Genomic DNA, 24801 nt, shown 5'->3' with positions numbered 1-24801 from the left:
CCAAATGACTCCAGAACCCCATTAAGTTGTTACAAGGCAAAGTTTAATACTTTTGTTCTGACTCTCTCGAGGTTTAAATACCTTTCGTGTAATTTCTCTCCTCGTTCGTCCGAACGTGAAGTTGTGACTATCGAGGGGATTAATGCCCAAACAAATAAAAGCTTTACAGTCTTCAGGCTTGTGCAGGCCTGTATCCTTACACAAGCACATGTACACGTGCACAATATGACTCATTCTTTCTGGAATTATGTGTTACCCATCTTATGCTAACCTGTAATGAAGCAACATCCCACAACCAATATTAAAAGGTATTAAATATTATAACAGACATAAAGTGCTGGAGATCGTGGTCATTGATCGCCCATATTCCGAACAGTGCTACACACACTACTCAGGCCTAGTTAACAGTCTAATGTTATTTTATTTTATTCGTTTTAATCTGCTAACACGCGTAGTTCCTCAACTTGTCCACACTGACATCATTCATCTCCCTTTCAAAGGACTTCTTTATGTTCTTCCTCTCCCGACTCCCCGACTCCACTTCAGTTCACACCAGTTCAAGGTCGTCGCAGTTCACATCCTAGCAGCAGCAGCAGCTGCCAGTCACGTCCCCTGGCGACCATATCAACGCGGCGGCGTCAAACCCGACAACTCAATGTCACGCTTGGGGATCGCAATCCAGTGCGGATGCAAATAATGGGCGACTTTATGATGATTGCGTCTGACCCCGCCCACCCAGACAGTCAACTCCTCCACTATATATCACTGCTGACCCTCCACTCAGGGCGGCAGGAGCCTGTCGCAGCCGTTCAACGCGGAGAGGTGACCTGTGCATCACAGGGCCAAAACGCAGTAGTGTCACTTCCCATCATGCCTCTGTATTGATCTATTGATCTATGTACATGACCTATTTGGCCAATCAGAACGATTCTGGAGAACGTCACTGACGGACACGTCAGGACGCAGCCAATCAGAACGAGCTGAGACACAGCAGCACGTACGACGTTGTGACGTCACGCTGGGAATAAACTCTTTTCTGGTTATTTTCTGGCGTTTATCATTTTTTTAAATGACTAAAAGACCATAACTGAAAAGTCTACAACAGAAGGATTTATCTATGAATCGTGTTTCAGGTCACAGTCGTCCTGTCAGCCGTTTTGAAGCCGTTTATTTTTGTGTTGTGGTCTATGGGAAAAATGCTTTTTGGGCCAATGGGATTTTGTTTTTTTTTTGCTGCTGCAGTACCTCGAGTGGCCACTTGGAAAAATCGCCACAGTCTGGTATCCAGTTCATATAATGCATCCATGCTACAGAGACACTCGGAGTTGCCGCTTAGCCTGATGTGCATCTCAGTGGACACAGTTCACTTAAATTTGCTGCAGAATAATTAAGCTACTAAAACACCTGCAAGGCAGAGTGATGCATAAAGAGCTAAAAGTCTCGGCTGTTGTACTCCACTACGTTGGCCGTCATGCCTTGTCGTCCTATCAAAATGCTCGGTGGGTTGCACAACACAATTTATGGGGCTTGTTGTGAGGCTTGGTCTTCTTCTCTGATGGAAGCGCTGTCTGTGTGTGGCGGTAACATACACAGTTCCCATTTTAATGAAAGAGTTTAATAAATTCAAAAACAATGCATTTCGGCAGTTGCGGCTCTGCCTCAGAGGGCGGCGGAGCCCACAGGAGCTTCTGTTGCTGGTGCTAAGCTATTGTTAGAACATCAGCAAGTAGCCCAGGGGAGGGAGTGACTCCATCTCGCTCCCTCGCACGCCTTTCTATCTCCCTCTCTCCCTCCCTCGTGCACTGCCAGTTGCTGCCTTTTTCCCTTTGATCTCATCCTCCTCCATCACCCCCTCTTCCCTTCTTCCCATCCCTCACATCTGTTTTCCTTCTCCTGCTCCCTCTGTCCATCCCTCCGTCCCATCCTCTCTTCCGTGCAACCCGCTCCGTTTCCTCTCTCTTCTTCTCTCGCACTCTCTTCGCGTCATTCATTATACAAAAGGATGTTTTATTCATTTGTCTTTGCGACGGCTCCTCCCGTATCCCTGTTAACTAACTGTAGCCACGTAGCGTAGCAGCGTTCCCCAGCTCGCTACTCCGCTGACCCATTTCTCGTCCTGTCGCGCTGGCGTCGCTCGTAAACCTAATACGTCGCTATAAACAACGACGGCCCAGCTGGGCTCGTCAGCGGCGGCGCTCAGCCGGATGACGGGAATTTCATTACGCTTTTTATCACCGTGTGTATGTTCACCGTCGGCGGGAAAAAAAAGTATGGATTTTGTATCATGCTGCGTTATCGGCGGCGGAATAAAGTGAACAACAACAAGGGCGTCTCCAGACTTTGAGACAAAGCTGCTCTGAAGTCGCTTTGACCGGAATCTGTATCAACATGAGTGCCTTACATACAGCTAAACTCACATTTTATAAGATGTAGGAGCCTGTTCAGTTGTTAAAAGTCTTGAATTTTCTAAAAAGTTAATCAAGCTCGTTCCTGGCATCAACCATTATACTGAGTAAAACTCTTGACACATGCCTTGAGGAATTTTAGAAAAAAAATGACTGTGCAAAATCACCAGTTCACACCGCAGCTTCCTTTGAAGTGTGACAGAAGCTATCTTTTTGTGGATTGTACCCCCCCCCCCCCCAATAAGGTTCAAACAGCTTAACATGACCAATGTTTCACCTGAAATGTGTCTTTCAGTCGCTCCCCTGATGTTAACTCTCCTGTCTGCCTCACAAGTTTGCTAACCTGCCTCTGTTTCTTTTTGTTTTTTTTCCCAGGTATGAGTTGCGGATGCGCTATTTTCCCAAAGGTTACCTCAGCCACTTTTCTGAAGACAGACCTTCTCTCAACTACCTCTATCACCAGGTGAGGTTATGCAGACATGGCGGACTGCTCTTACGTTCATCTGAGACGCTTTGCAGAGTTTGTTGATTTTAAAGGTGTTGCGCTCTTCTTCATTGGTCGTCCAGGTCAAGAGCGACTACATGCATCACATAGCTGATCAGGTGGATCAAGACGTTGCTCTGAAACTGGGCTGTTTGGAAATAAGGTGAGATATGTGAATAGTGTTGTTGACGTTTTAATTTTACAGTCATATTCCTGCTTAATACGTTTTTTTTCTTAATGAATCCATGTTTTTCTTGTGTGTCAGGAGGTTTTTCAGAGAGATGCCTGGAAACGCCCTAGATAAGAAATCCAATTTCGAACTGCTTGAGTAAGATCACCTTGGTTTGGTTGCCGCCGAAGGCTCCGCTGCTCCTAATTTATTTAGGAAAATACCAAGTGAAGGGGGCTAACGCTGTGCTGTTATTATTCACAGGAAAGATGTTGGTTTGAGGAGGTTCTTCCCCAGGAGCTTGCTGGACTCCCTCAAGGTAACCACCTCCTGCTTATCAGGTGTCAATCAGGAGAATTGGCAGCGGCAGAAATCCATGTGGGATTCCTCGTCCTGCTTAGTCTGTTCGGAAGAGCTAACGGCCGCTTGACCGTCGGGGAGGGCAATCTCCCGGTGACTGGCTCAACGTCTATCAACTCGCACCGTGCCTCGTCACCACTGTGACGTTTTAACCTCCTGAACTCTCTTTTTTTTTCCCCCTCTCTTTCTCTCTCTCTCGTCACTGTCTCCAGGCAAAGACTCTGCGGAAGCAGATCCAGCAGACCTTCAAGCAGTTTGCCAACCTCAACGACGAGCAGAGCATCCACAAGTTCTTCGAGATCATCACCCCAATTTACCGTTTTGACAAGGAGTGCTTCAAATGTGCTCTGGGGGTACGGCAACAGGAGAAGGACATTGTTTGCGCTTTGATTTTCAATGTTCAAATGTTTATGCTGAGTGCCATTTGAAAATGTGATGATGTTAGCCTTACATTATGCTGTGTTGCGTCTGTTCCACACTCGTGATAAATATAACTATTTCGTTTTATAACCCACTTGTAAATATTTAAGTACGTGGGGAGTCATCATCTACTATCACTGTAGTTCATTGTAGTTGATAGAGCGGAAGACGTGATGCTTCATGACAGCTGTTTTATTGTCACTTTGTCTCTGCCCCTGCAGTCCAGCTGGGTGATATCAGTTGAGTTGGCTATCGGACCAGAGGAAGGAATCAGCTACCTCACAGATAAAGGCTCAACGGTGAGTCACACACACACACACACACACACACACACACACACACACACACACGTCAGGCCTCAGTGAATGTGAAGTTGTCATAAAGGCCCCTCATCACAACCATTTTCACATCTTTATGGTTGGACTCAGACTCGTGCGATTCATTATCCCAAACATGACACAAATTGCTTGTAAGCTGAAACGTGATTTTAATTTGCCACACTGCCCTCTGCTGGTTAGTGCCTCTAATAGGTTCAACAGATGTGAGCTCTGTGTGAGCTATCAGATGATGTAATATTTAATTCTTTACAGCTGCTGACTGGAGCGAAAAGTCAGACTGACATTGCTGGTAAAATAATCTGTATTTAATTTTAGCTTACTGTGGGCTGTCACATTGTCTGCAGTTAATTGCCAACCCTTGGCTCTCTTATGCGTGAAATGACTGACGTTTCTATGCAGTTGAATTGCAAATTGTCTATGTTTTCCCCCCCTGCAGCCGACCCACTTAGCTAACTTCAACATGGTTCAGTCCATTCAGTATTCTCCGTTGGAAGAGAAGGACAGGAAAGGCATGTTGCAACTCAATGTGGCCGGAGCTCCAGAGGTAACACACACACACACACACACACACACACACACACACACACACACACACACACACACACACACACACACACACACATACTCACACACATGCACAAAGTGCACAAAGTCTGACACATCAGGCAGTAATATGAATGTTAATGAAATGTTAATGACTCAATGGTATTTTTGTTTTTGTTTTTTAAGTTAAATATGTAATATTTCATATAATTTTAGACAGATATCTTTAAACTTTAACCTGCTTTTCAAAAAGGCAGATAGCAGAACTCTAAAATAGTCAAGATTGTTAAAATAGACAAGACTGCAAATGACAGTTTGCATAGGCAAATGTTGCATGTCGAAGTTGGACCAGTTCTCGCGTGTGTTTTTCTGGTGGATTTGTATCATGAGCAGATCTGTGTGTGTGTGGGCGCGTGTGTGTGCTTTATCTCCTGTAAAACTCTTGATTGTATCACAGTGAAGCAGCCGTCAGTGCTGATCTGTGTGTGTGTGCTTGTGTGTGTGCGCAGCCACTCACAGTCACCACTGCATCGCTGACCACTGCTGAAAACATGGCCGACTTGATTGACGGCTACTGCAGGCTGGTCTCCCTGTCGGCGCACTCCTTCATCGTCAGAGTGCACAAAGGTGAGACGCGTTGGAACCGTTTCAATTTCGCGTTTGCTATTTTCAGACGGACGCGAGGCCGTTTTCCTTTCATTCATGTGCTTTTCTGTTGTTTTCTTCCCTGCAGAGGGAGACAGAGCCCTGCCTTCAATTCCAAAGTAAGTCTAAAGGCAAAGTGCCATTGTGGTGAGAAACCTGACAAAGTGACGACTTGCGCAAGTTTGACATCATTAACAAGCTTATTTTTGCATTTGTTTAAGTAAAGAATAGAATGTAAATGTTGAAGGCTTATGTCACTTTTATTGTTGCTCTGTGAACATAGACAAGTGCCACAAATGGAGGATTTTTTTTCAAATTTTCCTTTGAATTTCTCTCCCCCCAACCCAGAGTTTCAAATCACGAGAGGCGGATGGAGAAGCGGATGGACGGCGTTCGGACCAGAGCCGTCTGCATCTCAGGTATCACCCCCCCCCCCCCCCCCCTCTTGTTTCTTTCCCCTGGTTGTCTTTCGTGCGGGAGGTTTCTGTTACTGCTGCGGCTCTGGATGTCAGCGGCCCACAGGGGGCGCTGAGAGCCCTGATAAAGTGGCGGCATGTGGACGTATAAAGCCTCGACTGTTGACGCCGCAGTGAAGAGTCCTTGTCCCTCCAGACGTCCCTGTGGAGGGTTTGAGTCACCGTCGCTCTGCCTCGACTGTCTGCTGACCTCTGACGAACTCACTCACAGTCAGATTGAGGCCGTGTCCTGCACCGCCCCCTGCTGTCACTATATATTCACTATGTAGGGCAGGGGCGGGCAAACTTTATAGACTGCTGGGCCACAATGGGTTCTAAAACTTGACAGAGGGGCTGGAGCAGCAGCAGATGGATGGAGTGTTTTGCTGACCCGCCTCATAGGAGAACAAAATATATCGTATGTAGAAAATATGTGGTTTAATGTAAATTGAAAATGAACCAAAGCAAAGTTACAACAATATCTGTGTCTTAGAAGCCCCACAGTATTTAGCTCTTTATGTGTTTTATGGGAAGATGCTCAGTATAACGTGGACTTGTCAAAAAATGTAAATATATGTGTAACTTTATTTATATCTTTATTGATTAATATATTTTTTTACCACCAGGAGGTTTTAATAATGAGACGACAATGACGTCATTAATTGCACCAACAGGGCCAATTTTTTCTTTTTGTCTTAATTTGGCTAATGACTCACTTGTACAGTGGCCAGATAGAACTGCCTGTAGAGGGAGCCAGTGGGTGATTTTGGACCCATCCCATAATAAGACTCACCTTAAAGGCTCGGTCTGCAACACTGAGCAGTATCTGAAGAATAACAGAACACTCCTGCGTTCGTTACTTCTGCTGTCACTCTGCTGGGCCCCCCGCCGTGCACCGACTCCAAACTAACGCGTCTCTCCTCCTGCTTCTTCTGTGTCTCTCTGTGTGTTTCACGCTGTGTCTCTGGTGGCTGCAGGTCACACCAGTGGCGACGGTAAACAACATTCTTTCTACTAACGCCGTTGAATCAGTAACCCGGCTGTCCAGCCGCAGCTCTGTGTTTGCATTCGGGGACTCGCGTACAGTATCTCCCTGCAAATGTGGGCCCTCTCGTCCATGACTCAACCTGTTTTTCTTTCTGTGGAAAGAATTGTCCTTTCCATCCCTCCCTCCCCTCTTCCTCTCTCCTATCTCTGTTCCTCCCTCCCTCCCTCCCTCCCTCCGCCTCTCCATTGTGCTGCTGCGTCTCACTCTGGCTGTGTGCAACTCGTCGTTTTCCCTACATCTAAATTGCAGTGCATGTTTTTTCGGATTCGGGTATGGTGACGGTCTTTTGGGAAGGTACCTCACCCCCACACTCGTCTGTTTGTTTGTTTTGCTCTTTCTTTTTCGCTCATTGTCTCTGAACATGTGTTGGTTGAGTTGCATGGATTCACGTATTGCGTTATGATGTAATTTTTTGTGCAGGGGGGGGTAAGAGTGGCTGCTTTTATTAATTTATTAATTTATTTTTAATGAAATTCCACTTTCCAGATCTTGTTTTAATGTACTTTAAGAAAACCTGAACAGATCTCTGAGTTGATCTCTGTTTTTTTTGTGCTCCTTTTATGTACTTCTTGCATTGTTAACAGGGTTTTCTTTGGCTTTTTTTCCTTGCAACTCTGCAGAAACAGACGACTATGCTGAAATCATAGACGAGGAGGACACTTACACCATGCCGTCAAGTAAGTGAGAGCACGCTAGTGAAATCAGCTGGAGACTAACAGGAGATTCTGTCACTGTCACGTCTGAGGGAGGCATATTTCTTTACAACACTTTTTTTATTAGAATTTCTGGATTTGAAGAAAATCCATTACATGTAGAAAATTGACTCAATCTTTTTTTTTTGGATAGATGTGATGTGACAAATCAGTGGAAAATATGTACGCAGTCAAAAATGAAGCCATATGTTCCATGGGTGCACTCCCTGTGGGATAATAATAGAGCTGCAGTCTGCGTTAGTCTTGGAAAGCTGTCGCATCCACCGACCGCTTTGACGCATTTCGCAGTATTGTTTGCTTTACGGAAGGAATCGTGTTCAGCGATTCCTTCTCTGGTGTACGGCTGTGATGAGGAAGCTCATCCTGACAAATGTTGCTGGATTTCACTGACCTTTAAGACTCCTGCAGGGTGCAAAGAGGAAACTTTAAAACAAGCTGCTTTGATGTGTGTTTTGTTACTGCTGGACATTAAACTACAATGCGTTAGCAGTACTGGGCAGAGATGACACAAGGCTCTCAAAGAGATGTAAAACAAAGAACAAAAAACGCCTGAGATGGCCTCCATCGGAAATGTTCTCTGCATGCAAGTGTTGCTCCTCCACTCTCGAGCAACGTGGATTTGCTTTTCTGCTGCTACAAAGAAAACTTGCTACATGCTCAAATTGTCCAAACACTGATTCTGTTTCATTGTTCTTGCACATACGCTACTAGTTGTATGGCACAAAAGATATTAAAAAAAAAAAAAAAAAAAAAACATAGAATCAAGGTGCGTAGTCTGATCTAAACTCTATGTTACAGCCACAATATCAAAGTTGCCGCCTTGTTTAAGGATTGTTAAAGTATTTTAGTGAGAGTCTTACATTTTTATGGTAATTTAAAGGTAAATGGGGTATAAACGTTTTTATATAGTTATGAATGTGGGTGTTTATGTCCTTACCTTCTTTGCTTTGATCATTCTGAGTCTTTAACCCGTGTGGTTTCAATCTCTATTTTCTTGCTATGATCATTAACCTCCAGCACTTCTAACAAGGCTTCTGTGAAAACCCCAAACACTAAATTAAAATTAAAAAAATGCAGTTCTGGATCTCTGTACTCACAGCTAGTTATTTCTGTCTCCTACCACTAACCCATTTTCCTAGAATACTATGGACTAGATCAAGGTAATGACTGGATGGTGCCATGAGTCTGGTTGTCTCGTGCTGACACGTTGGTTTGGTGGTTGCTGTGACCCTTATTTATTTATTTATTTATTTTTACGTTTGCTTGCAACAGTAAACAAAACAAAACATAAATTCCCCCCAATTTGTTGCAGTATCTCTCCCCTCATTGGTTTGACCCCCCCTCCCACCCTCCCTCCTTGTGCTGGTTTGTGATGTGCTGCAAGTGTTTTGCGGGACGAGGAGCTTCATAAAAGCGTCAGTGGGTTAAGAATAAAAACAAAATACCCAGTTTTTTTCTGTCGTCGTAGCACGTGAGCCGTTGAAGCCCGGCGACTGCTCACGGCCATGGATTCCATTTGTCACGTGAGGGAGCAGGTTGACTCAGCACGTCCTTGTTTATATAGCCGGAGGGCCCGAAAAAAAGGAAGTGCACTGAGTCGGAAGGGTTTTGACAGATCGTCGTCTCCGAATGTCGCACATGTGATACGAGAAACCGTGTAAACAAGTTGGGACACGCTGTCCCGCAAGCCTGTCGTGCCTTCTGCTTGCTGTATCCATATGCTAATGACATGGACAAAGTCAGGTTAAAAAATAATTATAACCTGCAGCCCGTCGACAGCCAAGCTTCCTCACAGACGAAGAAAAAAAAAATCACTGACCAGTTGGCAAGAGAACAAGTGCAAAACACGCCTCACTGAAGTCCTTTTGCTCCCGGCTTCTGTCCCACCTGACTTTATCCACATCTACATTTGAACCGATGCCCAAATTCATCTTCATACCCAACACTCACCAGGTGTCACTGGCTTTTGTTCGTCTGTGTTACGTGGCATGTCTGGCTTCGGTCTGCTGATACTGTTGTTTTATTTTTATTTTTTTCTTGCATGGTGCTGCCATTAAGGTTTACTAACTTCCTGTCAGAACTCAGCTGGTCAGAGTAGACACACTAGTTTTTTGGTGTCTGGAATCTGGAGACTAGCTAATTCTGGGATAGATGTAAGTGACTTTGATGAGCTGGTTAATCTGTACGGAAGCACATTGCTGCCACCCTCGGAAAAAAACAAAACAGGGCTCAAGTTATTTCGTGAACATTTTCACATTATAACGTGATAGTTTCACATTCTTACGTGATGATTTTCACGTTATAACGTGAAACTTTCACAAAATAACGTGAAAATTATCACGTAAAAACGTGAGACTGTCACGTTATTTCGTGATAGTCTCACGTTATGAAATAGTTTCAGGTTTTTACATGATAATTATCACGAAATAACGTGAAAGTTTTACGTTATAATGTGAAAATTATCATGTAAAAACGTGATAGTTTCACGTGATAATGTGATACAGAGCTCTCTTTTTTTTCTAGGTTGGCAGCAATGCACTTCCGTAATTCTGTTTGGAAAACGGAGAGAAAAAATTTAACCATGGTGCACAAATTGTAGCTTTTCTGGTCTATAAATCCTGCTGGATTCTGACAAGTTTAGTCAACCTTAAAATCTCACTAGAGGGGAAAAATGTTGAAGGCATGATGCGAGTGTTTCTAACCCAAAGGTATGTTTTGTTTGTGTGTTTGTGTGTTTGTTTCGTCCCTGTGTGCCCATGCGTGCTTGTTGGCTGGTCTGTGTGTGTGTGTGTGTGTGTGTGTGTGTGTGTGTGTGTGTGTGTGTGTGTGTGTGTGTGTGTGTGTGTGTGCGCGTGTGCGTGCGTGCATGTGTGCGTGTTCCTGTCTTTATGTGTCGTGTTGTGTGTTCAGCACGCGACTACGAGATCCAGCGCGACCGCATCGAGTTGGGACGCTGCATCGGCGAGGGCCAGTTTGGAGATGTCCACCAGGGGGTGTACATGAGCCCGGTATGTAGTGCTGCCGTGCTGAAGATGCAGCTGTTGATCAACCTGTATTTTAGAACAAATCCTCCACCTGTAGAGTTCTCTTCGCCCGTCTAGCAGGATGACCAGTGAGTGTGTTAAACTCTGTGTCCTTCAGGAGAACCCAGCCCTCTCCGTGGCCGTCAAGACGTGTAAGAACTCATCATCGGACAGCGTCAGGGAAAAGTTCCTCCAAGAAGCCTGTAAGATTCCCGTTCCTCAACCCCGGTCATGTGACTCGACCTCTAAAAAAAAGAAAAGATTTCCCGGGGAAAAAAGCAGAGAGAGGCTCACCAACTTCCCCTCGCTGACTGTCTCTGTCCCTGCAGTGACCATGCGTCAGTTCGACCACCCCCACATCGTGAAGCTGATGGGAGTCATCACCGAGAACCCAGTCTGGATCATCATGGAGCTTTGCACACTGGGAGAGGTGGGACACATACTACCTGAGAGTCTTTTATAGCTTATTTTGACCTGTGCAACTCCTCTTTTTTTAATTGCAAAGAAAGACACAACAAGACATCCACTCCTCCTCACTTGTTCTAACCCTGTCCTCCCATTCTTTTGCTCCCTGCAGCTGCGGTCTTTCCTCCAGGTGAGGAAGTACAGTCTGGATTTGGCCAGTCTCATCTTGTACTCATATCAGCTCAGCACAGCGCTGGCATATCTGGAGAGCAAGCGATTTGTACACAGGTAGGTCTTATCAACTCATGGGTCACTCATTGATATATTTAATTAATAGGTAATAATCATCATCATCCCAGAGGATGATGGTCTTTGCTAAATCTTTGCTAAATCCCAAAAAACCAAATGAGTCTCTTTGCACGTTCAGTGATATAACCTCCAGTCCGCTCGGCAGCCTCTCACAATTTTTCTCGCCGTCATTCCGTCCTCAGGGACATTGCTGCGCGGAACGTGTTGGTGTCTACGGTCGACTGCGTCAAGCTGGGCGACTTTGGCCTGTCGCGATACATGGAAGACAGCTCTTACTACAAAGGTGAAAAACCGAAACGTGCAATCTTTTCGCTGTCACTCATCACTATAAATGTCACGTCTGTGAGCGAGTCCATCTTTGTCCAGCAGTGACCACCGGGGCTGTTATCGTTGCAACTTTAGTGTGAAAAGAATGCAATTGAAAAGGATATTTGGATGGTTCTCATGTAAACCTTGCAAATATGTAAAATTTTGCGATTATGGATAATCTGTATGTTGCAACTATTGTCGCTTAGGATGTTTGTGTTTGTGTTGGTATTTATTTGTTCTCTATTTAACCTATTATTTTAGGAATTTTGGTGAATATTTTCACCCACTTTGATTTGTAATTAATGTAACTTCGTGTCTATTGTTGATGTAAAAACCCAGGAAGAACACTCCTCACATTGTGAAAACTTAATGGTTGCCTTATTAAATAGACAAAAAAAAAAGGGTCTTGCTGAAAAATGTTGTTTTGGTTTATTTTTATTTTGTAGCATCTAAAGGCAAACTTCCCATTAAGTGGATGGCCCCCGAGTCCATCAACTTCAGGCGCTTCACCACGGCCAGCGACGTCTGGATGTTCGGTCAGTGGCTCCCCCTACAGTTCAGACCCTCCGTCGTCCCCCTGGGCCGGCCGTGACCGGTTCCCTGTTACCATTCTGTGCACAGGCGTGTGCATGTGGGAGATCCTGATGTTCGGCATCAAGCCCTTCCAGGGCGTCAAGAACAACGACGTCATCGGCCGGATAGAGAATGGCGAGCGGCTGGCCATGCCCCCCCAGTGCCCACCCACCCTCTACAGCCTGATGACAAAGTGCTGGTCATACGACCCCAGCAAGAGGCCGCACTTCACTGAGCTCAAGACGCAACTCAGGTAATTTGTTTTTGAGCCGCAGCTGCAGACTTGTGTTTTTTTCTGCAGCCTCCCAGTTGGTTTCAGTCAGACACTTGAGGGAGTGAGTTAAATAAATGAAGTAAATCATTTATTTTCATGGTTCATCTCAGCTGTAGATCACGTCAACGTGCTCGTCACTGAAATTATGTTTCCAACCTTTCAACCAGCAGGGGTCGCCGTTTCGTTGTCTGTTTTGCCAAAGTGTTTCATTATATTACATTAAAGCCCAAGACTTGGAAATAGAAAGTGCAAGTACGTATTTGATGAAAACACTGCAGTAAAATAATTAAAAAGTATAAAACGCTTCCTAATCGGATGAGAAATACAATATTGTTTGAATCGCTGAAAAGATGTGCACCCTAAAACGGAAACCCAAGTGGTCTGCTAAAATACCAGCAGAGCATTCTGGTATTTGTAGTATTAGCGGTACACGTATAATGCTGTATAATACTGCCGGGCCAGCTCAGTAGTCATTTTTTATTGCCTAGCGGACCAAATATAATTACACTGCGTGCCAAATTTGGCTCACGGGCCAGAGTTTTCCACCTAGATCAATGTTCATTTCAATTTTAATATGCCGCCTTCCATTGTGGAGCTGTATGGAGATTTATGCTTTTCTTCTTCGGTGGTTCATTCAGCGTCGATCAACTCTGGGTCAGGAAACTGGGTCGAGGACACAGAGACAGCGTCAGGGTTTTCTGACTGGTTGGATCGGTGCTGAGGTGAGACAGACGGGGGATTTAGCAGGGGATCCACCAGCCGCTGTTACTCATCAGCTCCCGCCATGGCGCAGACGTGAAGGGACGTGTCGATTTTCTGGAACTGACGTGAACAGCCGCGTTGCATCACGGCGGCGTGAGTCGCTCTACACAGAAAAGATCAGTGTCGGAGGATTAAAAGCTGCTCCCTGCACAAGTGCAGACAAAGACCTTGATTCCACAGATTTCAGATGAATTTGTTTGACTAACAGTCCAAACACTCCTTGCAGCAGGTTTTCAACCTCACAACCTCTCATCTCTGGCCATTATAGACTTTGGCCATGTGGTCATGAGAAATGCTCTTTCGTTTATGAGCCTGTAAATTCACATATTTTGTGATTTTTTTTTTTTTTTTTTTTTTTTTTCTGTTAGAGGAGCTGTGTCTGCTGGGATATTTTATTCCTATGGTGCGGGAGGGCTGACACATGGTGTGCACAAAGAGTGACACATGCAGCTTTGTTGTATCAGCCAGACAGGGAAGTGGAACCCAATCAACGTCTTTTCAGTCTGCTCGAAACACTTGCAAGTGATGCAATGGTGCGTTATGGTGCTTGCAAGTCAAGAAAAGATAAGATAGGTGATGATAAACCTGGGAAAAAACAGTGAATCTCACTAGATCCAGACACAGTTTTATCTTAAAACACGCTTCTGATGTGCGTGTTTTAAGGAGTTGCTGGAGTTTAAAAGTTTCACATTCAGTGCAAAAATCCACAAATTTACCACCAGATTTTTTCCTCAATAATCTGAGCCCCTTCAGCGAACTCCATCCTCTACTTTCACTGGCTTGTGGTAAAACACACACATCTGGAAGTCGGATATCGGCGACGTCTTATATAACCTTCATCTCTGGACTCTGGGTTGTAACATGGTGCTGAAGATGGAGGCAAAATGGGGCAAAACCAAGTCGTAATGCGACACGCGTCGTCGTAACGCGTCGCTTAAAAGTTTCTCGCACATGTTGTAAACTTGAAGCAGACGCGGGTAGAACAGCACAGCGAGATGCCGTCAGCGTTTCCCTCATCGTGCACATTCTCAGCGGAGGAATCTCAGCGCGCGCACTTAATTCCCGTGGTTTTATGAGTTTTCTCAGTGCCAGCGTGACTCACACCTTAAATTCCTGCCACGATTACACTCCTAAAAACTCTCAAGGTCGCCCTCCCCTCTCACCCCTCCTGGTTCTCCTCCAGTCGGGAGTTTGACTCCTCCACTCCTTGACCTCCCTGTCCTCCTCTCCTCCTCATCTCCTTGTCTGGATTTGAGAGGAGCTTCGGACCACACGCGCAAACACACGTGCCGAGGGCCGCCTGCTCGTCAGCCGCGACACGCGCCACAAGATTCGGCGGCGGTGGCGGCCTTTAACGGGCTGGGACCTCGGGTGTGGAAAAAGTGCTTGCATCGAGCGCTAATGTGACTAAATTGAGAGCATTTGTTTCGATTGGCCACGGTCGCCTGACTGGTGTGGGGGAGGGGAGGTGGGTGAGGGACCCTCGACGTGCCCCCATAACACCAGAGTCTTGGAAACGCCAGTCAACGTTGACCGTAGGAAGCGGCGTCAGCGGCTATTATTAGGGGGGGGGGGGTAAGTGGTCGTGGTGCCATATAAGGTCGTGCAGTTTGCTTTGCTTTCAGTCTGGCTGCCTGTTATAGTTTAATATCAATTATGGGTCTCTGCTGCCAAGAATGCAGCTCGCAGCTACTACTACTGGAGGGAGTGCGTTTGTGCGTGCATGTGTGTGTGTGTGTGTGTTTACACAGTGGGCAGCTGCCAGGGGCTACAGCTTTTCAAATAACAGGCAGAGGGAGGAAGGGGGGGGTGGGGATGGAAGAAGTTTTTGGGGAGGGGAAAAAGAAAAAGCAGCGTTCCCCCGCCCGGGCTGAGGTTGGCTGAGGCTCGCAGGCCCTTCACTGCTCAGATCTTCTCATCCAGCCAGGACTGTGTGGGGTAGCAGGGCTGCAGCCCCGCAGGCCGACGCTTTGAGTCACCGTGTCGCCCGGAGCAGCGACTGTTCTCCCGTCAGGACTGCTGAAGCTCGAATGCTGATACAGTGGACTTTTTTTTTTTTTTTGAATAGATTTTTTTTTAGCAGCTCCGTTTCTTTACTCTGAGTGGGGCTCCATTGGATTTGAGCCGTCTTCTCCCTGAAGGTAACTAACACCTCGTCCTTTTGCTTCTCCGCCAACGTTTGAGCATCATCATCAGATTGGGCTGCGTTCACTGGATGCTGCGCGAATGCTGTTCCGCCTTTCCTTTCCGTGCACTAAAACATGTGGTATATATACTATAGATTGACATCCCCTTATGATGTCACAAAGGGCACCGATGCCTCACTGGCACCTCTCTGGCACAACACTTAAAAGTCTGGTTGTCCTCCTGCAGCCCTTATTTCACAGAGAAGATGCCTGCTGCAGCTCGGTAGCAGTGGAAAAACTGGCTTCAGCGGCAGCAAAGTTCTGAGGCTTTGTTCAGGGAACAGTGTCACGGTGTGTCCTGCTGCTGTGGTCAGATAGTGTCACAGCTCACACTTCCTGTATCCTGTCACAAAGAGCCCGGGATGTGCAGCAGAGGAAAAATTAATGTACGTGCGTATCCTTTGCTGAACCTAAAAGCTATTCAAGGGTTAATTTTAGTTTAGAGAGTCGCCGTTGCCTTTCTGTGGTCTGCAACCAGTCTGACCTCTGACCCCTGACATGGACAAGTCATTTTCTTCCACACGACTGGCGCTCACTTGGGTACTTTTCGTCCTCTGTGAAGCTTTGGACATCATCTCAGTACAATCAGCAGTTTGTGAGTCTTTCAAAAGTTATTTTTCTTTGTCTACGTGTTCTTCTTCTCCTTCACCATTCCGATGCTGGTTTCAAGCTGTGGTCCCAGCACATATGATTGCAACGCCTACATCGTTTGCAACAACAGACAGCTCCTTCCTTTTCTGTATTACCCCCCCCTCTTCTGGATGAGATGGCTGAAGGGGTGTTTCCACGGGAATTGATTTGATGATTTCACAAAGTCACGTGTCTCCGCGGAGCGCCGTGCATCGTCAGTTTGGCCCACCGGGCTCGGCACCAGGTGGGTCTCGGTGCATGGGCAGCGCCACAGTCATTGGCGCCGTTCGTCCGTGACGTCGTCGGCTGGTAACCTATGATGTCAGGTTGGCCCGCAGGTTGGAATGGGAGCGGTGCCGATGATGATGATGATGGTGGTGGCGGTGGTGGTGGTGTAAAACACTTCAGTACGTGCCAAGGTTGGAGGCGGGAGACGTCAAGCGACTGTTGCAATAAAAAGTCCCCGTTTTTTCCTTTGGTAATCAGTGATGTGGCTGATGTGTCTTTACAGACTGTTTTCTACAGATAAGATCAGAACAACATAATGTTTCTTCAGATCCTAAATGAAGTTTTGGCTTGTAAATATTAAATAAATGAACACAACTAACACAATTGATCGTCCGCTCAACGCTTCGCTGACGCAAACAAACGGAGGCTGCAGATGTCTGCTGACAGGAGACCGGGCCGGACAGGTGCCACCACTGCAGCAGCCACACAGACAGACACACACAGCGGGGGTGGTGCAGTGTGTGTGTGTGTGTGGGGGGGGGGGTGGCAACAGGAGAGTCTAGAAATAGACCTCGCCGGTGTCGCAGAAGGCACAAAAGCACCGAGAGCGTGCGCCTGTCGCTGCTCCAGTCCTGGCAGAGCTGCACTTTTCCCAGGGAAGCAGGTCACTGAGGTCACTGAGGGTCACTGCGGAGACCGGATCCCATCTCGCCGTGCCGCGTCTGGGGAACGGAGGGTTTCTTGGCTCGCGTGGTATTCGACAAGAGTCGCCGCTGTGTGTGTGTGTGTGTGTGTGTGTGTGTGTGTGTGTGTGTGTTGTGCTTCCTTGAAAGAGCAGAGACGACGTCCGTCGGCAGCGAGGGCTGACGGTTAACGGACAAACGTTCCAGTTGTGACTCGAGTCAGAGTGAATTCAGGTGATCGTTGCTCTGAATGTAGAATATGTTTTGACATCATGTTTAGTGTTGGCAGAAGAAAAAGTTGTGTGACTCGTACTTGACTCTTACCCGCACAGAAGTGGGTTTTGCCGTGGGGTGCTTTCTCTTTGCAACATCCACAAAGCACCAGCTCGTGCGTTTGTGGCTGTGCATCGGTGGATGTGTTGCACCATTTTGTCACTTCAGTTGTTGGCGTGGCATTTTAGACAGCCAGCAGGTCATCTACAGTAACACCTGTGGCAATGTGAGTGTGACGCATTAATCCCCGTGCAGCTTTTGCAAGTTCCAAAGGCCGATTGGCTCCAGATGTTGTCCTTTTTTTTCTTTTGCTTGAAAAATCCACAGCGACAACAGTTTCATTGAACAAATCCTTCTGGTTTTGCTTCGCATTCGTCATCCGTCACCTTTTCTCTCTGCGCTCTCCTGCGTTTCGAGCGACGAGATGGAGGACATTAGAAACGTTAGGCCCTGAATTTTTCTTTCTGTTCTTCACTTAATTATGTATTTATTGATTTTTTTTTTTTTCGCAGCACAATCTTGGAGGAGGAGAAGCTCCAGCAGAAGGAGAGGAACAGGATGGAGATGAGGAGGCAGGTCACCGTTTCCTGGGACTCCGGAGGCTCCGACGAAGCTCCGCCCAAAGTAAGGAACCCCCCCCCCGCGCGCTCGCGTCTTTCGACAAGTATCAACAAAAATAAACAGCAGTTCTGGTGCGGGTTGCCAGTTGTGAGAGGAAACACCGGAAGTCCTGCGTGCTGCTTAATTTCACTCCACCACCTCTGACTTTCTCCATCTTCGACGTGGCGTCAGATATCAATCATTTGCTTTTTCCAAACGCTCTGCGCCACCAGCAGCCTTCAGCGTTTCCATGCAGACGACTATTGACGCGTTGTCATATTTTCCACCGTTCTGAAACTTCTGAGTACAACGCTGGTTTTGCAGCAGCTTCCTTCTGCAGCCCTGATCTGATCGCTCAGGCTGAAATGAAAGACGGAGGGCTTCACTTCTCTAATGCGATTCTGTTGTCGCATTGTTTTCATGAGTTTTTTGAGGTAGACGCCGAGTGTAACTTGCAAACAGAACGGTGTCTTTGCCAACGAGCACAGGCGGCACACAAAGGAGTGCCATCAGTCATGAGTTTCATCATTCATGTATTTGCCTTGTTTCGTTTGTTTTTTTTAAGTATTTCTCCAACTCTCCGATTCCAGAACAACTCTTGTGTCGGTGTGATGTTTAATCTTTTCTCTATCACGGAGGTCTCCAGACCTTCAAGTGTTCTAGAAACTCCCTCGAAAGATTCCTGCAGCCTTGAATCAGCCGTCGCGTTGTTCACATTCATCTCCATCTGGATCCTAATCAGCTGCCTCCACCATCAAAAGGCTGCAACTTACTTCAACCCCACCGCCCCCCCTTCTCCCCTCTCCCACCTCCCACCTCCCAACTTGTTGCTCCAGCTGCCTCACCCCTCCTCCTCCCCCTCCCCCCTCCCCTGCTGTTGGCATCTGTTAACGGCTTCTCCTGCGCCCAACCGGAGCCACATGTCTTCAGCCTTTGCACCGAATATTCGCACACACACACACACACACACACACACACGAAAAAGAAAAACACCTCCTGGTGCAGTTTTTTCCAACAAAGATTGGCCGCCTCCTTTCCACCGCCGCTACTTCCTGGGTGTCGCCCCCCCACCCACACCCCTCCCTCTCAGTCTGCCCACCTCACTCACTCTCTCCGTCTGTCACCATGCCTCCTTCAGATCCAGCTCTCCGTTCTCTGCATGCCTGCCTGCTTGCCTGTCTGCCTGTCTGTCTGTCTGTCTGTCTGCAGCCCAGCGGTCGCTCCTCCCTGCAGCCCCGCCCAGAATTGTCTGTCTTCACCATCACTGCCATCCCAACTAGCACATCCTCAACCTCCTCTTCCTCTTTCTTCTCTTTCTCTTCCTGCTTCTCCTCCTCCTTCTCTTCCTCCTCCTCCTCCTCCTTCTTCCTCTTCCTCCTTCTCCACAACCCCTCCTCCTCCTCGTTAGCCCCCCCCAGCAGCCTGTCTAGCGCCGGGGTCCCACGCCAGTCCCCCGCCGTGCCGTCATGTCACCTGCCCCCGCTGGGCTCTTGGCCGTGCCCGCGGAATCCCCCTCCCTCATCCCCCTCCCTCATCCCCCTCCCTACCCCGCCTGCACTCACAGCGACCACAGCAGCTCACCACTCAGTCCAGGGCAGAGCCTCCTCTTAGCTGCTCGCCCTGCCGCTCCCACCCCTCACACAGCCCTGTGCAGGTGCTGTTCATTTATTTGATTTTCTGACTCCTACTACTAATGATAATAAAATGAAGTTCTGACTCACAAATGTAAAAGATTTCCATCCCAAAAAGTTGCAACATTGAGTTGCGGTTGACTTGCTGCTAATGGGGAATAATACCTGCAGACCGACCGGCTGTTTGAAATTACTCATGGCCTTGCAGGCCTATTAAACGTTGCATATTACGTCACAATCACGTTAACACTGCTTTCTGCTGTGATTATGCGTCAGCAAACTCCCTAGGATGAGGAAGGTCCATCCTTCACCCTCTCACAGAGGGTACAGACACCCTTCCCATGGCTGCAGCCCCAGCCAGGTGTTGCTCACCGCCGCCCCCTTGATTTGTGCCTTAACATGCAAAAGGCTAAATACACAAAGCGGAAACTCTAGCAGGAAGACAGAACGGAAGCTAAACGTGCTGTTGCTGTGCTGTTGCCGTGTTTTTGCACTGGATATTGTTGTGTGTCCTCCATTATGAATCAATGCTGTCTTGCTAATGTGTGCTCGGCGTGTTGCATCTGATTCCAGGGCTACAGGAAACAGTCAGACCCATTGAACAACCGCAACACTGTACTGTTGAGTAAAAGCAGTGATTCCCAGAACTTAATGCTGCTGCAAATCCATCTAAATATAGCAGCAGTGGCTGCCTTTGTGCTCGTGGATCTTGTGAGAATGTGTGAAGAATTCACACTTACTATAAATATATGAATAGCGAGCTGGAGGGTCCATCTCCTTAATCCTGTTTACGCATAGCCGGCTCCCCATCACCTTGACCCAGTTGCTGGTAGCCGGCCAGCGGTACATGTGGGACGGTGCTGGTGGCCGACCCTGCTGTCAGTGCAGGACTGAATGTCCTGACTGTCCTGCACCGAGTGAAAGTCTCAACCCCATGAAGGAGGATTAGGGCCAGTAAAAGAAAAAAAATATTACAGGTTTCTATTAAGTTTCCATTTCGAGTTTTTAGTTGAAATTTCATGAATAAAGTTGAAGTAAACAGGAAACTGGTGAAAACGGAAGTATTCCACTAAGCCACTTTATTCTCAATATTTCGACTTTAATCACAAAATTTCGATTTAGTCTCGAAATTTTCACTTTAATCACGAAATTTAAACTTTAATCATGAAATTTTGACTTTATTCTCGAAACTTCCAAAACTTCCACTTTAATCACAAAATTTCGACTTTTCTATTCTCAAAATTGAAACTTGAAAAAAATGTATTTCTTGTTATTTCTTTTTCTCTTCTTGTAGCCCAAATTCTCTTCCATATACCTTTCCAGTTAGTTGATCAGTTATTTGTGCTTGAAAACTATAAAATCAGGAAACGTAAATAGGACTTGGTGCCTTCAGTGTTAAAATAATAAAGCACATAAACAGATAATGATGGTTTCCCACCTCACATGCACATGAACTGTATTGCGATCAACAGTAGTGGTTTTCAAACTGCGGCATTGTATGAGACGGGAGGTCAGTCCTGGACTAAGCAACGCATGCCAGTCGCTCATAACCAGATGAAAAACTGGGAGGAAAATGAAACTGAATGAAACTGAATGATGTCGAGTGATATTTAGTCGCTCAACGTCAGCCTACCTGCGAGCAGCCGCTGCTCTGTCTCATGGTCACGGCTGATAGCTGCACAGTCACGACTAAAAGTGGCTCTGCAGCTCAATCCAGAGACCTTATTTTCATTCATTCATTGATGAAATACTCAAACAGAAAGTTTCTATCACAGCACGATGTGACCACCCTGTCTCCCTCCCAGACTGTCTGTGTTTCTGTGATCCTTGTGTTCTATTTTTTTTCCAAACCTCTGTCTCCAAACCTTTTTTTTTTGGGGGGGGGGGCATTTAATCATTTTGGGGAGCGATATAAACTCCATCATGCAATGTTTGTGTATATGACTTCACGTGAAGGAGCCTTTTTGTCAGGCCAACCCGCTGTTCCTCTCTCATCTCAGTTTATCTCAGTGTATCTATGTCTTGTCTGCCTCTGTCTGTCCCCCCCCCCCACCCCCCGCCCTGTCCGTCCTGCGTGTCCCGTCTTGCCGATGGGAGGTGTGGTCCAGACAGAGCTGCTATGAGAGACTGTGGAAGGTAGAGGTTGCTGCTCTGACGTCTTTCAAAAGGAAAAAAAAAACAAAGGAGTCGCTCACGTCATGACAGTCGATGTCCCCAGTCGTCCTCCAGTGGGGGAAACTGTGTCATCCTTCAGCAGCTTCATCCCAACAAATCTATGGAATCACAGGAGGGCCAAAATTAAAAAATAAATATGTTAAAAAAAATAAAAAAATAAATGTGTGAATATATCGACGAATAAATAAAAATATAAATAAAAAGTAAATATAAAGAGAAATAGATTTTAAAAAAGTAAAGAAATATAAAGGCATATTTTTGTGCTTTCCGACCAGGATTAGTAGTCGATACCTGGTTGCTCCATGGCTAGCATCTAACATCTTGCTCAGCTGAGGCAAAATGAGGAAAAAAGGAAGTACGCTCGCAAAACTACACGGAGGTATAAAGTATTGACTACTCATCCTGGTCGGAAAGCCCACGCCCAAACCCATTTGATTGACAGCCCAGTCCATCTGGTAAGAGCAAATACAAAAGGAAAAAGCAAAGACAAAATGGGAAATAAAACATGGACAAAAGGAAAAGCCAAATGAAAAAAACATGTGTTTTTTTTCCATTCGTCTTTTGCAATGACAAAATGTAACTTTATATTTCTATATATTTTTTAATATTCCTCTTTATATTTCTTTTTTCTTTTTTCTTTTATTTACTCCTGTTTATATTTACATATTCATTTCTGGGTTTTTTTTTTCACTGATTTATTTCTAATTTTGACACTCCTGTGATTCCGTACAAATCACCAGAAATCCAGACGAGGAACAAAACAAAACGAGGCTGCGGCTTCAGCAAGAACTTGTGTTTTAGCGAGCAAAGACATTTTCACGCCGCACCTTCTTCTGGTCTTTGGTGAACACACAACCCACACAAACATACATGACATCTAACCACACAACCCCCCCACCTGACTAAAACGCAGCTCATGCCAGGAACTCATGTTTTTTGTTTTGTAGTTTTTTTTGTTTGTTTTTTAATCTGTGTTTGTGACACTGCGACGACAGTCGGCGCCAGACGGACTAACAGCTTGGTGGACTTGCAGCCCAGTGGGTGTTTTCTCCTCCTGTTGATTGACAGCTAACACAGCCACACAAACAGCTCCCGGAGAGTTTTGTGTGTGTCGACCTTCTTGAATGATCCAGTTTCCCCGACGTTGAGCACCGTGGACGACCGAGTGTGCATTAAAGTTTTCTCTCATGGTTCTTCTCCTCTCTGTCCCTCTGCAGCCCAGCAGACCAGGCTACCCAAGTCCTCGTTCCAGTGAAGGCTTTTACCCCGGATCCCAGCATCCTGGACACTACCAGGTACATGGACAGATGCAGCTGTTTTCGCATGGATTAAGAATGTGTAATAACTGTGCAATAACTGTGATTCAGAAATATTTCCTTATTTTTGCTTCTAATTCAAAATTTTAAAAAAGAACAACTGCTAAATCAAGTTGATTGCAACATTTTAAAAGTCCAATATTGTACCAGTTTACTTGTCCTGTGCCTACACAAGCTCCAAAAATACTCCAGGAATCATCATATTTAGCCCTCTGTTTACAGCCATAGCTGGCTGGCGGCATTGCCAAACAACCTGGGACCACATAACCGTGCCCCTTGTGACCTCACAGAAGGCACACGTTCATTGAATGAACGTATTTTTAAGAGGACCTACGATGACGGAAACCAAATGAATCTTGAATTTCTTCTTCTCCTGCTGCTGCGGCGGCGGCTCAGATGGCGGGCTACCCGGGGCCTCACACCCTCCCATCAGTGCCCAGCGCCCTCTACCCACCGCCGGCCGCCATGATGGACACGCACCACGCACACACGCACCCCCGCCACCACGTGCACACGCACTCGCACGCCCAGCACCCCCAGCAGCCGCACGGACACGACATGGCACTGTGGGGCTCCGCGATGGAGGTAAAACTGTGTGTGTGTGCGTGTGTGCGTGTGTGTGTGTGTGTGTGTGTGTGTGTGTGTGTGAGAGTGTGTGAATCATTGTTACCAGTGCAGCCTCTCATTTTAGTCTATGAGTCTGCTTTGGGTTTCGCCTCATTTGTGACCGCGTGTATCGTGTTTTTTGTGCATGTCTGTGGTTGTGTTTGTCTTTTGTTGCACGTATGTATTTGTCTGTGTGTGTGTGTGTGCGTGTCTTCGTGTGTGTAGGACAGGGCAGTAAACATGCAGCAGTGTGTAGGCCAGCAGTGCCTGTTAATGGAGGAGCAGCTGATGATGCAGCAGCAGCAGATGGAGGAGGACCAGAGGTGGCTGGAGCAGGAGGAGAGGCTGCTGGTAACACACGCAGCGGAGAATACACACACACACACACACACACACACACACACACACACACACACACACACACTTGGAAAAACACAACACACACAGAGGCCCTTTTTTTTTTTTTTTTTTTTTAAAAAAAGAGGTAACAACCCACGAACAGCAGAGGTCATTTCGCGGCCGCGATGATTAGAGAAAAAAACAGGAGCTTGATGACCTTTGTGTGACCTTGTGCATGCTGCAGTTTGTTATCGTGACCCGTGATGCAACGCTGTCTTCCTGTCAGTCGTGCTGTATTTTCTTGGTAGAGTGGTGCATGTTGTGTGTTGCCGTGTTTGTCACTCCTGGAATTATTATCAATCCCTGCACTTGAATCTCAATGTGAGTGGAATTTTGGAAATTGAAGATTTGCTCGCTGATGCGGTATTTGGGGGAAACGAAGTGCATTGCTTTCCAACACTAGAGAAAAACAGGGCTCAGTATCACATTATACTTTTTCATCATTTTCACTTTATAACTGCAAACTGTCATGTTATTTCGTGATCATTTCACAAAATAACATGACAGTTTTGTGTTATGATTTGAAAATTATTGCAAAAAAACTTGAAAATTATCACGAAAAAACGTGAATGTTTCACATAATTGCGTGCTGCGGTATTTGGAGGAAACGTGCAACGTTAGCTGTCGTGCTGCTGTGTCAGTAGGTTAAGAGTCACACTCCAGGACACACACACACACGCACACACACGCTGGAAGAAGGACGGGACTTTTCTAGTTAGTCATATGTTTCTGCGAACAGCGATTCGAAGGAGCCGTCCTAGTGCTTTTGCTGCAGAATTTGTGTGTGTGCGTGTGCGTGTGCGTGTGCGTGTGCGTGTGCGTGCGCGTGCGTGTGTGCA

The 24801-nt window shown here is 46.4% G+C and overlaps 1 protein-coding gene across 12 annotated transcripts in view; it reads left to right on the top strand.

Moving 5' to 3' along the window:
- LOC142898329 (focal adhesion kinase 1-like) overlaps positions 1-24801 on the top strand; it is a 50036-nt gene that overhangs the window by 17788 nt on the left and 7447 nt on the right. For 6 of the 12 annotated variants that reach the window (XM_076041232.1, XM_076041229.1, XM_076041224.1 and 3 more), the window contains 24 exons: positions 2781-2868; positions 2973-3052; positions 3155-3217; positions 3323-3377; positions 3631-3771; positions 4060-4137; positions 4613-4720; positions 5229-5346; positions 5453-5483; positions 5713-5783; positions 6797-6814; positions 7488-7544; positions 8720-8740; positions 10491-10588; positions 10722-10806; positions 10933-11033; positions 11181-11296; positions 11500-11600; positions 12073-12162; positions 12248-12452; positions 17748-17859; positions 22859-22936; positions 23354-23542; positions 23789-23914. In XM_076041232.1, the coding sequence (XP_075897347.1) occupies positions 2781-2868; positions 2973-3052; positions 3155-3217; positions 3323-3377; positions 3631-3771; positions 4060-4137; positions 4613-4720; positions 5229-5346; positions 5453-5483; positions 5713-5783; positions 6797-6814; positions 7488-7544; positions 8720-8740; positions 10491-10588; positions 10722-10806; positions 10933-11033; positions 11181-11296; positions 11500-11600; positions 12073-12162; positions 12248-12452; positions 17748-17859; positions 22859-22936; positions 23354-23542; positions 23789-23914 (2230 nt within the window). The remainder of the gene's footprint in view (positions 1-2780; positions 2869-2972; positions 3053-3154; positions 3218-3322; positions 3378-3630; positions 3772-4059; positions 4138-4612; positions 4721-5228; positions 5347-5452; positions 5484-5712; positions 5784-6796; positions 6815-7487; positions 7545-8719; positions 8741-10490; positions 10589-10721; positions 10807-10932; positions 11034-11180; positions 11297-11499; positions 11601-12072; positions 12163-12247; positions 12453-17747; positions 17860-22858; positions 22937-23353; positions 23543-23788; positions 23915-24801) is intronic. The other 6 variants (XM_076041235.1, XM_076041226.1, XM_076041236.1 and 3 more) reach the window with 4 other exon arrangements.

The sequence above is a fragment of the Nelusetta ayraudi genome, unplaced genomic scaffold (genome assembly GCF_046127955.1).
Source record: "Nelusetta ayraudi isolate G7.1 ecotype Tasmania unplaced genomic scaffold, CSIRO-AGI_Nayr_v1 ptg000063l, whole genome shotgun sequence".
NCBI lineage: Eukaryota > Metazoa > Chordata > Actinopteri > Tetraodontiformes > Monacanthidae > Nelusetta > Nelusetta ayraudi.
This window is presented reverse-complemented; position numbering and strand designations above follow the sequence as displayed.